The sequence below is a fragment of the Rhinatrema bivittatum genome, chromosome 3 (genome assembly GCF_901001135.1).
Source record: "Rhinatrema bivittatum chromosome 3, aRhiBiv1.1, whole genome shotgun sequence".
In the NCBI taxonomy this organism is placed as follows: Eukaryota; Metazoa; Chordata; class Amphibia; order Gymnophiona; family Rhinatrematidae; genus Rhinatrema; species Rhinatrema bivittatum.
In genome coordinates, this window is record NC_042617.1 from 573,784,363 (window position 1) to 573,799,578 (window position 15,216).

Sequence of the window (15,216 nt, forward strand, 5' to 3'; positions counted from 1 at the left end):
CTTGCCCACGCGAGTTGGCACTCACGCACACACACGTGCACCAATATAAAATCAGGTGCGCACGAGTAGCCAATATTATAACATGTGCATGTTATAAAACCGGCGTGTCGAGGTGAGCTCACCGGGAACCGCGCACACATGGACGCCCGTGCGTTTCTTTTAAAATTTACCTTCCAGTTTGTACCTGAGGCAACAGAGGAAAAAGTGACTTTCCCAAGGTCCCAGAGAGCAGCAGTGGGATTTGTACCCTGCTTTCCCTGCCTTGTAGCTCGCTGCTCTAATCACTCGGCTGCTCCTCCACTCTAGCCATGTATGTAATTTGCCACCACTTCTGTGCCACTCATGCTGCAAAACCTCTACTGCCTAGCACTTTGCTGGGCAGCATCTGGTGATCTGGAGTCCTTACTGTCAGATGAGGATTTCCCACCCAAAATGAGGCCAGGGAAATGTAAATTAGGAGGCAAATCAATGTTAAAAGGTTTTTAGCAATTTGCATGTTTCCTGCAGGTCTGGGGGTTCAAGTAGCACACACTAATCGCAATGGGACAAAGAGCACCTGCCTAGAGAGAGCTTTTGGCACATTCCATGTACTTTTAGTTTTGGCTATGGGGTGTGAAGGGAGATGCCCGCATTCTCCACAAAATGTTGAACGGGATCGAAAAAAAAAATGTTAAAACCCTGAACTTTCCCTGCTTGGTTTCTCTCTTGAGAGATAGCCAGTGACGAAACACACTTTCAGTTTCTAAACATAACATTTATTAAGTAGCTTAAAGATCTTATAAAAGCTGACAGGCTTTGTTCATTTCATGCATGCATACAATAAACCAAGACAGCAAATAGTGAATAGTGAATGATAAATAGCAACTAGCAGAAACCGAAGGGAACAAGAAGATTGTTTTTCCTTCAGGAAGTAAACCTAGTAAACCTAGCCGATTACAAAAATATTCTGCTTCTCGTGCAATGCCGTTTACTTACTGTATTAAATTTTCATTACCCTTTTATACAATGATAAACAACACACACACTCTCTCTCTCTCTCAAACTTACTGCCTTTCAGTCTCATGCACACACTCTTTCTCTGATATTCAGACACACTCTCTCCCCCTCACTCACAAATATCAGAGAACCAAACTCCAGTTTAACGCCAAGTTGCCTTTTCTTGGCAGTCATTTTATATTGGCCCTTTCAGCTAGTTGTAATGAAACAAATAGTATATTGGAATCAGAGTCTGGACTTGTTTAAAATCTGTAGAAAGGGTGTTTATTCATTTTTCCTGCAAAATGCAGAGCCTCTGAACCATGTTTTTCCACATTTTTAAATATAGGATGTGATTAATTCTCCAAATCCTGAATTTGGGTGAATCAAGCCCTGTGTTTTGATATATTTATATTAGTTTGGCAAAGAATGCTAATTTTCCAAAAAACATGGAGATGACATACTTTATATATATATATATTTTTTTTTTAAAACAAATGTACACAGTGAAGACCAACGTCAGGCAATTATGTTTCAGGTAGGCCAGGAAAGCAATGGTATAAACAATATATAAGGCAGCAAGGAGACTGGGATCCTGTGCTGCTTGTTCACTTTTACTGAATGCTAAAATGTTTGGTTTCAACAAGATATCATGTCTACAGTTCCTTCTCTTCAATGAGTTACATAAAAATCAGTAAGCTCTGAAGCTGAGAACTGTGCATTCTGCATTACTGTTGGTAAATACAGCATTTTAATTAACTTAAAAAAGCACAGCATGCTATTTTATCAAAATGTTTAAATGCTACATATATGTAAACTTTTATTTATTAAATTTTTTTCATATTCAAAAAAAGTAAAGTATCAAGCTTTGTATCTGTTATTTTTTTTTTCTAAAGTACATAACATTACACAGCAGTATTACAACTGGAAAGCCAGTCTTTAATAAATCAATTACAATATATGACATCTGAATTGTACATAAAGAGTCTTTGTTCCTATAACAAGTAAAAACAATATCAGCGCTTAAGATTTTGTCATTCAGACACGGATCCCTTTAAATGGTTTGTGCTTCTCTGACATAGCAAACTCTGCAACAACAGATGCCACAGTTTTGGCAGTGGACAACCCAAGGAATCCCCAGGGTTTTTTTGTTTTTTTTTTGCTTGCTTTCAATAAACAATGACAAATAGCTCTTTTACTTCTGTACAGACATATTGGCTTCATAAACAGTGTATCTGATACAGTATTGCATACACAATGCTGCTTTCCCACGCTCACAGCTGAATTTCCTGTTTTTTTATGCTTGAAAATGTTACAAACCAATACGGCGGTTTGTTTCAGTCATTTCAGTGTAAGAATATTGCACACAAAAAAAAAGTGTCCTTAAATAGAGATAGAGTTTATGCTATCGGATAAATATTGCAACAACCAAATAGAATTTGAATCAGTCTCATCTTGCACATGCATTGTGAGGAAACACAGAAAGACTGTTCATAGCTCATATAACTACAAATACATCATTGTTTGCTTACTTGCAGTTAAGCAAAAGGCAATGTAAAACAAATATTTTGACAATATCATTATTATCCTTTTTTTTCTTCATATCTGAGTCTGAAAGACCTTGGATAAAATGTAGACAAAGACTATATACTTTTCTTTCACAGTAGCCTGAGTGGTGCTAAACTGTAGTTCTCCAGGAACTCAGCTTCAGGTGTTATTAAACTACTTTGTTTTCCCAAAAAGAAAAAAATGAAAATCAAATTTTATCCAAAAGGGTGAGAGCTAAGTTTCAGAACTTGAGCCCACAGTGCTCTGATCAAGAGCCTTGTAAATGTTAGAGTTCAAAAACCTTGGAAAAGAGTCTCTGTGCATGAGGGTATAGATCTGAAGCTGGGCATCTTCATACATATGAGGGCTGGGATCCAACAGATTTCTGTTGATCACTTCTCGTACGCGAGAATCAAGACTGACCTGAAGACAACACGGAAGATATGAGACATTAATGAAGGGAACTGCGAACACAGAGTCTGAGGCATCGAACTATTTCACAAACCTAGGAGAACGGTTTTACAAAACAGTTGCTGCTAGAAATGTTTTATCTACAAATTCAGTGGGTGTCCTTTCAATGGGATTACACTATTATTATGGTGAAGCCTGCTGTTCAAACATCTACAAGTACATCCCCTTTGTATTCAAGATGAGGAAATCATGTCACCCGCAGTTTCTCTGCTGCTTCCGAGGATTATCGTTCTTAAACTGCTTATAAGCAAATATTAATCTGTTGAACATTTCCTTTCAATCTTTAAAAAAAAATGATCCACTCTTTGTAATGTCAATTAACGCATACGTTCTCTGCCTGTCCATACTGGGCTCTATTCAAGCAAAATACATTTACCCAGAAAGAGGAATATAACAGAGAAAAATTCAGGTTTTGCCCAATATCAACTGTTGTAAAAGTATATATTCATCAGTTGTTATTATTTGACACAATTCAAAAAACTGAAATTTGGAAAAGAGACTGCACAGACAACACTCATGTATCTGCCCATGGACCAGCTTTCCAGGGCTGATTCAGTCACATCTATATATGCTGTTGCAGTCGGTTTGTCTGGCGGGTACCTGAGGCATAAGGACTTTGATGCGGCTTTGCTACTGCTGCTCATCCCCCCCCCCATGAACTGCTCGGCTGATGAGTGGGAGGACGAGAGTGGGAATAACATGACAGGGAGCCCATCTAGTACAGGGCAGGTTATGGATTTGGATTTTGGCTGAGGGAGTTGCTTAACCAGTATTATGTCACATGGCGGGGGGTATTTATACAGGACTTGAAAGTTTGGCTTGGGTTATTGTGCTGTATTCTTGTTAATAAAGCTGTGGCCCGTGCATATTCCAACTGCAGTGTCCAGCATGGTGTTAATGGGGGTAGGGAGAAGGAAAACCAAGGGGGAATTCTCTTGATTGCACCTTTTAAGGACACAGCAGGCAAAGGTTCAGGTTCAGAGGTAGTAGTTAGATTAATACAATCCCCAAATTGCCAGTCCATCAATGGATATTAATGCCAGCCGATGCAAACTGCTAATCCGCGTAAGGCAATGCTGCTCAGTACTCTGAGATTTCCCTACAGTGTGGACGGATGCAGCCCCATGGTAGTCACATGAGGATGGCTTGCCCCATGTCCCAATAAAACAGATGGCAGTTCCTCCCTGGAGCTTACAAATGTTCTACAGGGAGCTGGGTCCTGTACGGCTGCAAGCTGGAGAAAGAGACCCTGCCTCTTTCATTCAGTGCTGGCTCTAGGGCAAATGGCGCCCTGCGTCAAAATCGTTGATGGCAGCCCCCTCACCCCCAACTCAGCTGATCTCTGGTCCTGGGGGGGCAAGGGTTGAGGGAGTCAGACTGTGAAGAAGAGGGAGAAGGGCAACCCCCCCTCCTCCCCTGATTGACATGGCCTAGCGGCGGTGGGCATATTTTCTCACCCTGATGTCAGCACTCTCCCCTCACCACTACTCCAGTGTTGGCCTTAGGAATATATAAATACACATTCTCTAGCTATAGAAATGCTGTATCTATGGAATAAAAAACCCCCCCATGTTTTCATTTTCTATTAATCATGCATCCCTGGATCACACATCACCAGCAGAATTGAGCCACAAGATCTATAACAAAAATGTACAATTTGTCTAAACAACAAAGAGGTAGAGCACACTTTTAGACTAAGTAAACCGAGATTCAAATCCCACTTGCACACCTTGTGACCTTGGCAAGTCACATCACTCTGCATTGTCTAAGGTACAAACTTAGGCCCGGATTTTCCATTCTCGCAGAGAATTGGTGAATCCCGGTGGTAACGGGGAGGGGGGCAGGCCTGCGAAAGCCGGCAGCGATCGCACCACCGCGGTGTTATCGCTGCCGGCTTTCGCACCCAATAGCGCCACTGTGAAAGGCAGCGCTATTGGGCACGCTTCTGGTGGCGATAGGGTGGCTTACCTTATCACCGCCAATGAAGATACTGCCGCGTCCGCCTCCTCCCCGCCCCAACCCAACTCTGCCCCCTGCTTGCTATCGCACGCGAAAAGTCAAATAAATAAATACTTGTACCTTGCCTGTCATTAATTGTATCTTCCAACTTGGCTATAAGACTTTAAAAGGACACTATATTATGCAATAAAGAAAGTCCCAGCCAGTTCTAGCCACCCGACAAAACTAGTTTTAAAATCATTTCACAGCATTGCATCAACAATTTTAAAAAATGGATACAACATGTTATTCAGATGATATTTAATACCTCATAGATTACATGAAATATATTCACAGGTGTCAGTTCATTGTTGGAGGCAAATACAGAATAAAGAGACTATAAATAGAAATGTACAGACAAAAACTGAACTGGAAATCACAACAAGATAGATGCTGTCTGAGAGCAACATTACTATTCCTCATAAAACATCAAATAAAATCAAGAAATATAAATTATGAATCATAATAGTAAAACCATACTAATAAAAAGAATAAATATTTTAAAAAAATCTGATAAAACATCCAATAATTTAAATAAATTATAAATTCCCCAAAACACCAATATAATATTTCAAAACAGCAGAATTATCAAATAATTAAAATTAATAAGGATTAAAAAAATCTCTTGTTCTCCATACCTGGGCTTTTTTTTTTTTTTTTAATTATTTCCACTCATTCTGAGATTGTCATGGATTGAGGGAGGTGGGACCGCACAAGCTATCTTCTCTCTCACACACAAACACACACACTTACACATGTTCATTCTCTCATATACTCTCTCTCTCATACACATTCCTATGCTGTCACACACACAGGTTCTATATTTCTCATACACACACACACAAACTCTTTCCTTCACACACACATACCCAGGTGTTCTTTCTTTCATGCGCACACACGTGTCAGAGTCTTTGTGTATATGAAAGAGAGCCTGTGTATGTGTGTGTGAGGGAGAGTTTGTGTGTGCATGAGAGATAGAGAACCTGTGTGTGTGTCACAGCATGGGCGTGTGTATGAGAGAGGGAGTATGTGAGAGAATGACCCAGTGGCATAGCCAGAAATGAAATTTTTTTTGGGGGGGACCCAAGGTTAACATGGGTGGGCAGTTGACATACAAGTCTAGGCCTTACTGTTTGTACTCATATCAATAAATTATGTATAGAGTGCATCTGACAATAGATTTCTAAGTAGTTTCATCATGTGTGATGCTTTAAAATATTTTAATTCTATTATTTCAAGCACTTACCAACATTAAAAATACCTTTATTTTTATTTATTGCAGTTTATAAATACACATCACGTAAAAAGTAACAGAATTTTAACAGAAACATCAGATCCAATTATGTAATAAAACAAATATCAATTTATTCTTTTATGAATCCTCTTTCCAAAAATGCAGAGAATATCATAACTACAATAAAACAGCAATATTCATAATAATAATGATTATAAGAACTTAAGATTTGCAACAGGTGCAGAACAGAACTAGAAAATGGAAAAAAAAATTCAAATGATGGTGGTTAGAATTTAGTCCCCGTTTTTAAATCCTTTTAACTTCTTATTCAGCACCTGAAGGGTTCTTTATATTCCTTTGTATTCTGCCTTAGGAGCAAAAAGGTTCTTGTGCTACCTTCAGCGCTCCTTCCCTCTATGCCACTGGCAGGGATCCTGCTCTTCAGCGGCACTCCTCCATGCTTAAAGGTGAATTATAAAAGCCTGGCGTTCACATCACTTAGGGGATACGCACACAAGCCGGGCTCACGCCCGCCAACCATATTTTAAAAAGCACCCGGATATGCATGTAAAACCCGCTGCATGCACATCTGTCAGCATGGTCTGGGCAGGCCATGGGAGTTTTGGGGCCTAGCAAAGAAATGTGCACGTAAATAATTACACGCCCCGCACACGCCAAGCTTCCCTTCTGCATATCCTTACTTCTGCTATGGCTGACAAGTAAGCTATAAAATAAAAGGATCAAGCCTGAGGGGTTTAAGGATCTGGGATAACTGGGGGCAGTGCAGGCTAGCATAGCAGGGGGTATGAGAAGACCTAGCTGTTAACTGGGTGAACCGGCGGATGAACTGGTAAACTGGCAATGACGTGGGTACACGCCCATTTAAAATCATCCGACTTATGCACACGTGTTATAAAATAGCTGCGTCCCTGGGCATAGGCCAACACACACGTACCAATATGCTCCTGCGCGCTAGTTACGTCTTAAAGGTAGATTTAAAAAAGTATGTGAGCGCACGCATATGGACGTGGCTATTTTATAACATGTGCGTGTCAGCACACGCATGTACCGGTCCCACATGCACGGTGACGCAATCAGGCCTCCCAATTTCCCTCCCGGTCTGCTCCAATTAAGGAGTGGGAAGGAACTTTCCTATCCCCAAGCCTACCCTTCCTACCTATTCCCCTCTTCTTCTCGACCCCTAAACTTATCCTAACTTACCCTAACTGCTCCTTTGAGCAGTAGAAAGTAATGCGTGCCGCAGCCACACACTTCCCCGGGACAGTAGCTAATGGCGCTGTCCCAGCCCCCCAGCCTGCCCCTTTTGCAGGGCCCGGCACTTCTGCATGCAATGGAGGTTACATGCGTGCCCAGGCCCATTCTAAAATGCATGCAGCATGCGTGTGCCCTTTTAAAATTGGACTGTGTTTTCTTTCCATGTAAAAGACACCACTTTCCCTTTAATTTGGTTACTGAGTCCCAGGCAGTAAGGGCCATCAGCTTCCAGTGAACAAAAATAGCCTATGAAATCAAAAGGGAAAAAATCAAGCAAGAGACAGCAAGGGTGCAGTAAAGCTTCCTTGCTTCGAAGCAGAAGACATATTCTAAAAACAGTAAATTCTACGTTGAAACTCCTCCGCATCAGGTCACTGTCAGGTCCATCCTCTGAAGGAGAGACAGCGCACTGCAGGTCTGCCCTAACCCAAATCCAGCCTTGAACACAGGGGCACCCCAATCCAATGCCACAAGGGGAACTGTCTCTCACAGGGGATTCTCAAAAAACGAAATAAGAGTCAAAGCAAGCCAAAGGTTCCTGTCAACGGAAGGCTGACCTCAACAAGGAAAACTCAAGTAAGGGGTTTCCCATAAATAAGGAGAATAAATGAAAATAGGAGACAGAGAGCTCCTGCCTAAGAACATAAGAGCATGCCATACTGGGTCAGACCAAGGATCCATCAAGCCCAGCATCCTGTTTCCAACAGTGGCCAATCCAGGCCATAAGAACCTGGCAAGCACCCAAAAACTAAGTCTATCTCTTGCTACTGATGCTAGTAATAGCAGTGGCTATTTTCTAAGTCAACTTGATTAATAGCAGGTAATGGACTTCTCCTCCAAGAGCTTATCCAATCCTTTTTTAAACACAGCTACACTAACTGCACTAATCACATCCTCTGGCAACAAATTCCAGAGTTTAATTGTGCATTGAGTGAAAAAGAACTTTCTCCAATTAGTTTTAAATGTGCCACATGCTAACTTGCCCCCTAATCTTTCTATTATCCAAAAGAGTAAATAACTGATTCACATGAACCCGTTCTAGACCTCTCATGATTTTAAACACCTCTATCATATCCTCCCTCAGCCATCTCTTCTCCAAGCTGAAGAGTCCTAACCTCTTTAGTCTTTCCTCGTAGGGGAGTTGTTCCATTCCCCTTATCATTTTGGTTGCCCTTCTCTGTACCTTCTCCATCACTACTATATCTTTTTTGAGATGCGGCGACCAGAATTGTACACAGTATTCAAGGTGCGGCATAACCATGTATCGTTATAGAGGCATTATGACATTTTCCGTTTTATTCACCATTCCCTTCCTAATAATTCCTAACATTCTGTTTGCTTTTTTAACTGCTGCAGCACACTGAGCCGATGATTTCAATGTGTTATCCACTATGATGCCTAGATCTCTTTCTTGGGTGGTAGCTCCTAATATGGAACCTAACAATAACATCCTGTAATTATAGCAATGGTTATTTTTCCCTATATGCATCACCTTGCAGTTATCCACATTAAATTTCATCTGCCATTTTGATGTCCAATTTTCCAGTCTCACAAGGTCTTCCTGCAATTTATCACAATCTGCTTGTGATTTAACTACTCAGAACAATTTTGTATCATCTGCAAATTTGAAACATATAGAAACATAGAAACATAGAAATGACGGCAGAAGAAGACCAAATGGCCCATCCAGTCTGCCCAGCAAGCTTCACACATTTTTTTCTCATACTTATCTGTTTCTCTTAGCTCTTTGGTTCTATTTCCCTTCCACTCCCACCATTAATGTAGAGAGCAGTGATGGAGCTGCATCCAAGTGAAATATAAAGCTTGATTATTTAGGGGTAGTAGGGGTAGTAACCGCCGCAATAAGCAAGCTACACCCTTGCTTATTTGTTTTACCCAGACTATGTTATTCAGCCCTTATTGGTTGTTTTTCTTCTCCCCTGTCGTTGAAGCAGAGAGCCATGCTGGATATGCATCGAAAGTGAAGTATCAGGCACATTTGGTTTGGGGTAGTAACCGCCGTAACAAGCCAGCTACTCCCCGCTTTGTGAGTGTGAATCCTTTTTTCTTCTCCCCTGCCGTTGAAGTTATGCTGGATATGCGTGAAGTATCAGTTTTTCTTTTCCCCTGCCGTTGAAGCAGAGAGCTACCCTGTTTCCCCGAAAATAAGACAGTGTCTTATATTAATTTTTGCTACCAAAGATGCAGTAGGCCTTATTTTCAGGGGATGTCTAATACCGTTGAGCTGCTGGCTGCCCCTGCGTCAGCCATGCCTCACCAGTGTGCTGTCAGAGAGAGGTAAGAGTGTGCAGCATTCATGGTAGTCAGCTTGGGCTGACTGCTGCTTTTGAACCTCTGCACACTGCTTGGAAGGGGTCCCCCGACTGGTACTGCCACCATCCCCAGATGTCAGTAATCTTGATGCCACTGTCACTGCTGCCACATGGCTATTGGGGAGGCGCCGATTGCTGCTACTGACACTGAAGCCCATTCTGCTGCCTCCTCTGTGCAGGCCCCGTGGGCTTCCACTTTCTCCATGCTGATCTCGTACATTGTGGGATCCGCATAGAGAAAGTGCTATTCTTGCACATTCCCAAAGATTACATGTGCCAATCACTAAAAAGTAATTTTTTTTTTTTTTTTTACCTTTGCTGACTGATGTTAGTTTTCTAATGGGTTGGTCACAGGCTTTTTTTTTTTTCCACCTTCCCTTTCTTATTTTTTTGCCAATTCCTTTTATATTGTCCTTTTTTCTTCCGTATTTCTTTTCTCTCCATCTTCTTCCCTCAAACACAGTCAGGTTCTCATTCTCACATGCATTTCTCTCGATCACACACACACACAGGCTCTCACTCTCACATGCTCTCTCTCTCATACAATCATTCATACACAGTCTCTCACTGGCACATGCTGTCTGACTCTCACACACACAGGCTCTCTCTCACTCCCACATGCTGTCTTGCTCAAGCATAGGCTCTCACCGTCACACGCTGTCTCTCTCACACACACACACAGAGGCTCTCACATGCTGCCTCTGCAAACATTCAGATCCTCACTTCCACACACAATCTCTCAACTCATCTCATACACGCACGCACCCTCTACAGACCCTCAGCCTCTCTCTCACCTCTGGGCCTCCTCTTCGCGGGTCGCCGCAGGATGGGCTCTGCAGCGGCCCTGAACTTCTCGGGCATCTTCCTCTTCCTCTGCCCTGCTACCGGGCCTCTTCCTCTTCTTGGGCCGCTGCGACTTGGGATTCGCAGCAGCCCGCGGCGGCTCCTCTTCTGCACGCGCTGATGCTCTCTCTCCTTCCTGCCCACGCGGCTCCGGCAACGTTTACTTCCGGGGCCGCACAGGCAGGAAGGAGAAAGAGCATCAGCGCGTTTGAACGTGATCTTTTTCTTCGGGCAAAGAGGCTCAGCGGCCGCATGAGCCTCCTTGCACCCGGGGGCATTGGCTCCCCTCGGGATACCACTGCTCGCGTCTGCCCCTAATACTTTGGAAACTTTATTAAAAAAAAAAAATGACGTCACAGGATTGACCGGCCCACCGGGGGAAGCCCGATCCCCCGATAGGTCAATCTGCCCCTGTTTACAAGGGATGGCTTACTTTCGGGGGATGTCTTATATTTAAGAATTCGGCAAAATCTCTACTAGGTCTTATTTTGGGGGATGTCTTATTTTCGGGGAAACATGGTATGCTGGATATGCGTGAAGTATCAGTTTTTCTTCTCCCCTGCCGTTGAAGCAGAGAGCTATGCTGGATATGCATTGAAAGTGAAGTATCAGGCTTAGTTGGTTTGGGGTAGTAACCGCTGTAACAAGCCAGCTACTCCCCGCTTTGTGAGTGCAAATACTTTTTTCCACATATCCTCTTGCTGTTGAAGCTAAGAGTGATGTTGGAGTCACAGTAACCATGTGTATGTTTATTGAATAAGGGTATTATCTCCAGGCAGTAGCCGTCATTCTGGCGAGCCACCCACTCTTCATTGACAGCCTCTTGACTTTATGGATCCACAGTGTTTATCCCACGCCCCTTTGAAGTCCTTCACAGTTCTGGTCTTCACCACTTCCTCCGGAAGGGCATTCCAGGCATCCACCACCCTCTCCGTGAAGAAATACTTCCTGACATTGGTTCGGAATCTTCCTCCCTGGAGCTTCAAATCGTGACCCCTGGTTCTGCTGATTTATTTCCTACGGAAAAGGTTTGTCGTTGTCTTTGGATCATTAAAATCTTTCAAGTATCTGAAAGTCTGTATCATATCACCTCTGCTCCTCCTTTCCTCCAGGGTGTACATATTTAGATTCTTCAATCTCTCCTCATAAGTCATTCGATGAAGACCTTCCACCTTTTTGGTCACCCTTCTCTGGACCGCCTCCATCTTGTCTCTGTCTCTTCGGAGATACGGTCTCCAGAACTGAACACAATACTCCAGGTGAGGTCTCACCAAGGACCTGTACAAGGGGATAATCACTTCCCTTTTCTTACTCGATATTCCTCTCTCTATGCAGCCCAGCATTCTTCTGGCTTTAGCTATCACCTTGTCACATTGTTTCGCCGACTTCAGATCATTACACACCATCACCCCAGGGTCCCTCTCCTGCTCCGTGCACATCAGCCTTTCTCCCCCCATCGAATACAATTCATTCAGATTTCCACTCCCCATATGCATGACTCTGCACTTCTTGGCATTGAATCTCAGCTGCCATATTTTCGACCACTCTTCCATCTTCCTTAAATCCCGTCTCATTCTCTCCACTCCTTCCGGCGTGTCCACTCTGTTGCAGATCTTAGTGTCATCCGCAAAAAGACATACCTTACCTTCTATCCCTTCCGCAATGTCGCTCACAAAGATACTGAACAGGACCGGTCCCAACACCGATCCTTGTGGGTACACCGCTTAAAACCGCTCTCTCTTCAGAGAGAGTTCCATTTACCATCACACATTGTCTTCTGTGCAATCCAGGCCACCACCTCGGCACTCACTCCTAAGCTTCTCATTTTATTCACCAGTCTCCTGTGCGGGACAGTGTCAAAAGCTTTGCTGAAATCCAAGTAGATGACATCGAGTGCTCTTCCTCGATCCAATTCCTTGGTTACCCAGTCAAAAAAGTCAATCAGATTTGTCTGACAGGATCTTCCAATGGTGAATCCATGCTGCCTCTGGTCCACCAATTCTCCCGACTGTAGATAGTTTACTATTCTCTCTTTCAACAGTGACTCCATTACTTTTCCCACCACCGAAGTGAGGCTAACCGGTCTGTAGTTACCAGCCTCTTCTCTGTTCCCACTCTTGTGAAGCGGGACCACCACCGCTCTCCTCCAATCACTCGGCACCACTCCCGTTTCTAGGGATCTATTGAACAGGTCACACAGTGGACCCGCCAGCACATCTCTGTACTCCCTCAGTATTCTGGGATGAACTTCATCAGGCTCCATGGCTTTGTCCACTTTCAGTTTCACCAGCTCTTCCCATACATTTTCTACTGTAAATGGAGTTACATCTACTCCATTCCCCTCCAGTTTCTTGTTAACTAGTGACGGTCCTTCTCCAGGGTCCTCTTTAGTGAACACAGAACTGAAGTATTCATTTAATATTTCTGCCATTTCTTCGTCTCTCTCCACACATTGATCCTTTCCACCTTTCAATTTCAATATACCACTTTGAACTTTTCTCTTTTCACTGATGTATCTGAAAAATGTTTTGTTACCACTCTTTACCTCCTTGGCAATCCTCTCTTCCGCTTGACGTTTTGCCATCTTGATTAATTTCTTTGTCTCCCTCAGTTCTACCAGATATTCTTCTTTGTGCTCCTCCTTTTGGGATCTTTTATATTTCTTGAACGCTGTTCTTTTAGCCTTTATTTTGTCAGCCACCTCCTTTGAGAACCAGATAGGTTTCATTTTTCTTTTGTTTTTCTTTACTTTTCTAACATATAGATTAGTTGCCTTGGTAATTGCTCCTTTTAGATTGGTCCACTGTTGATCCACATCTCTCTCTTTTTCCCAGCCTTTTAGTTCTTCCTCCAGGTTCTTTCCCATTTCATCAAAGTCTGTGTTTTTGAACATCAAAACTTGGGTTTTTGTGCTTCTTTTCCGTGTCTTTTTTGTGATATTAAACCATACTGTTTGATGATCACTGGTGCTGAGGTGGGCACCAACCTGGACGTCTGAGACATTATCTCCATTAGTGAGCACTAAGTCGAGTATAGCTCCTTCTCTCGTGGGTTCCATTACCATTTGTTTGAACAAAGCTACTTGCAGGGCATCTACTATTTCTCTACTATTATTAGATTCTGCAGATGGGATTCTCCAGTCTACATCCGGCATGTTAAAGTCTCCAACGATCACCACTTCTCCTTTCTTTGCTATCCTGTGGATGTCTTCAACCAGATCTCTGTCCAGCTCTTCCTTTTGGTTTGGAGGCCTGTAAACCACTCCAATAAAAATGGATGCCCCATCTTTTTTTAAGTCGGCCCATAGTGCTTCTTCATTGCCCCATCTTCCTTGCAGCTCAGATGCTTGGATATTGTTTCTGACATAAAGAGCCACTCCTCCCCCTTTCCTATCCTCTTTGTCCTTCCTTAACAAGTTATAGCCTGGTATTGCCGTATCCCAGTCATGAGATTCCGTAAATCACGTTTCCGTGACAGCAACAACGTCCAAGTCCGCCTCCACCATTAGGGCTTGCAGCTCTGGGATTTTATTACCCAAACTACGAGCATTTGTGCTCATAGCTTTCCAGCTTTCTTCATTCAGGTTACTGCTGTTCCTGGACTCCTTTTGTGACCTATTTAGTTGAGTTTTGTTATCCACTTTTCTCTTTGCATTTGTGCAAGGGAAGAGATTAATGCCTCTGATGACAGAGTCATCCATCACCGTGAGCTTTTTTCTTTGGTTTCTGATCTGGAATTTCTGTGTGCATTGGGTTTTTTCTCTCCTTTCCGATAACACTTCAATCTTTTTCTCAAGGACTTCTTCAGAATTTAATACAGAGATGGCATTTTGTACTTGTTGCACTTGATACAGTGTGTGTCTCCAGAACACAGGTCTTATTCTACCAGAGTCCACTGTAATACTTTTAAAGTTCCTTAATGGCCTGTGTGAGTGGGGGGATAGAGTTGTGGGCTGCACAGCTTTCAATAATGGGTGTCTGTGGGTTACAGGTCTTATCCTACCTGAGCCCACAGTAAATCTCTTTTTTCTTGAGTTTTGGTTATTCAGTGGTAAGGGGAAATTATTTCCTGAATAATGTACATTGGCTGAGACTCTCTTTATTGAAGCTAATTCAGCTTTAAAGTCATCCAGCTCCTTTTCCAAGGTAGAGAGTTTTGAACAAAAGGGGCAAGCCTTAAGTTTCCATATGATTACCCTCAATATAAAGGCTTTGATAACCTCACTCGTCGTATTTCTTTCCAGATCATTTATAAATATATTGAAAAGTAAGGGTCCCAATACAGATCCCTGAGGCACTACACTGCCCACTCCTTTCCACTAAGAAAGTTGTCCATTTAATCCTACTCTCTGTTTCCTGCCTTTTAGCCAGTTTGTAACCTATAGAAAATGGAACTAAAAATCCACAAGATAGATGGTGCTGTGGGATGATAAACAGCTAGGATGCACCATCTGCAGTTCCCACATGGGGGAGCAAAACCCAAACCTCTCTTTAATGATTTTTACACAGAAGCTCTCCATTCAAAAGGAATATGCCTTTT

General features: G+C 42.8%; 1 protein-coding gene across 3 annotated transcripts in view; it reads right to left on the reverse strand.

Moving 5' to 3' along the window:
- Positions 1 to 1,897: 1,897 nt before the first annotated feature.
- RGS17 (regulator of G protein signaling 17) overlaps positions 1,898 to 15,216 on the reverse strand; it is a 188,593-nt gene continuing 175,274 nt past the window's right edge. For all 3 annotated transcript variants that reach the window (XM_029596572.1, XM_029596570.1, XM_029596571.1), the window contains exon 6: positions 1,898 to 2,946. In XM_029596572.1, coding sequence (XP_029452432.1) covers positions 2,758 to 2,946 — 189 coding nt within the window. In that variant the 3' untranslated portion in view covers positions 1,898 to 2,757. The remainder of the gene's footprint in view (positions 2,947 to 15,216) is intronic.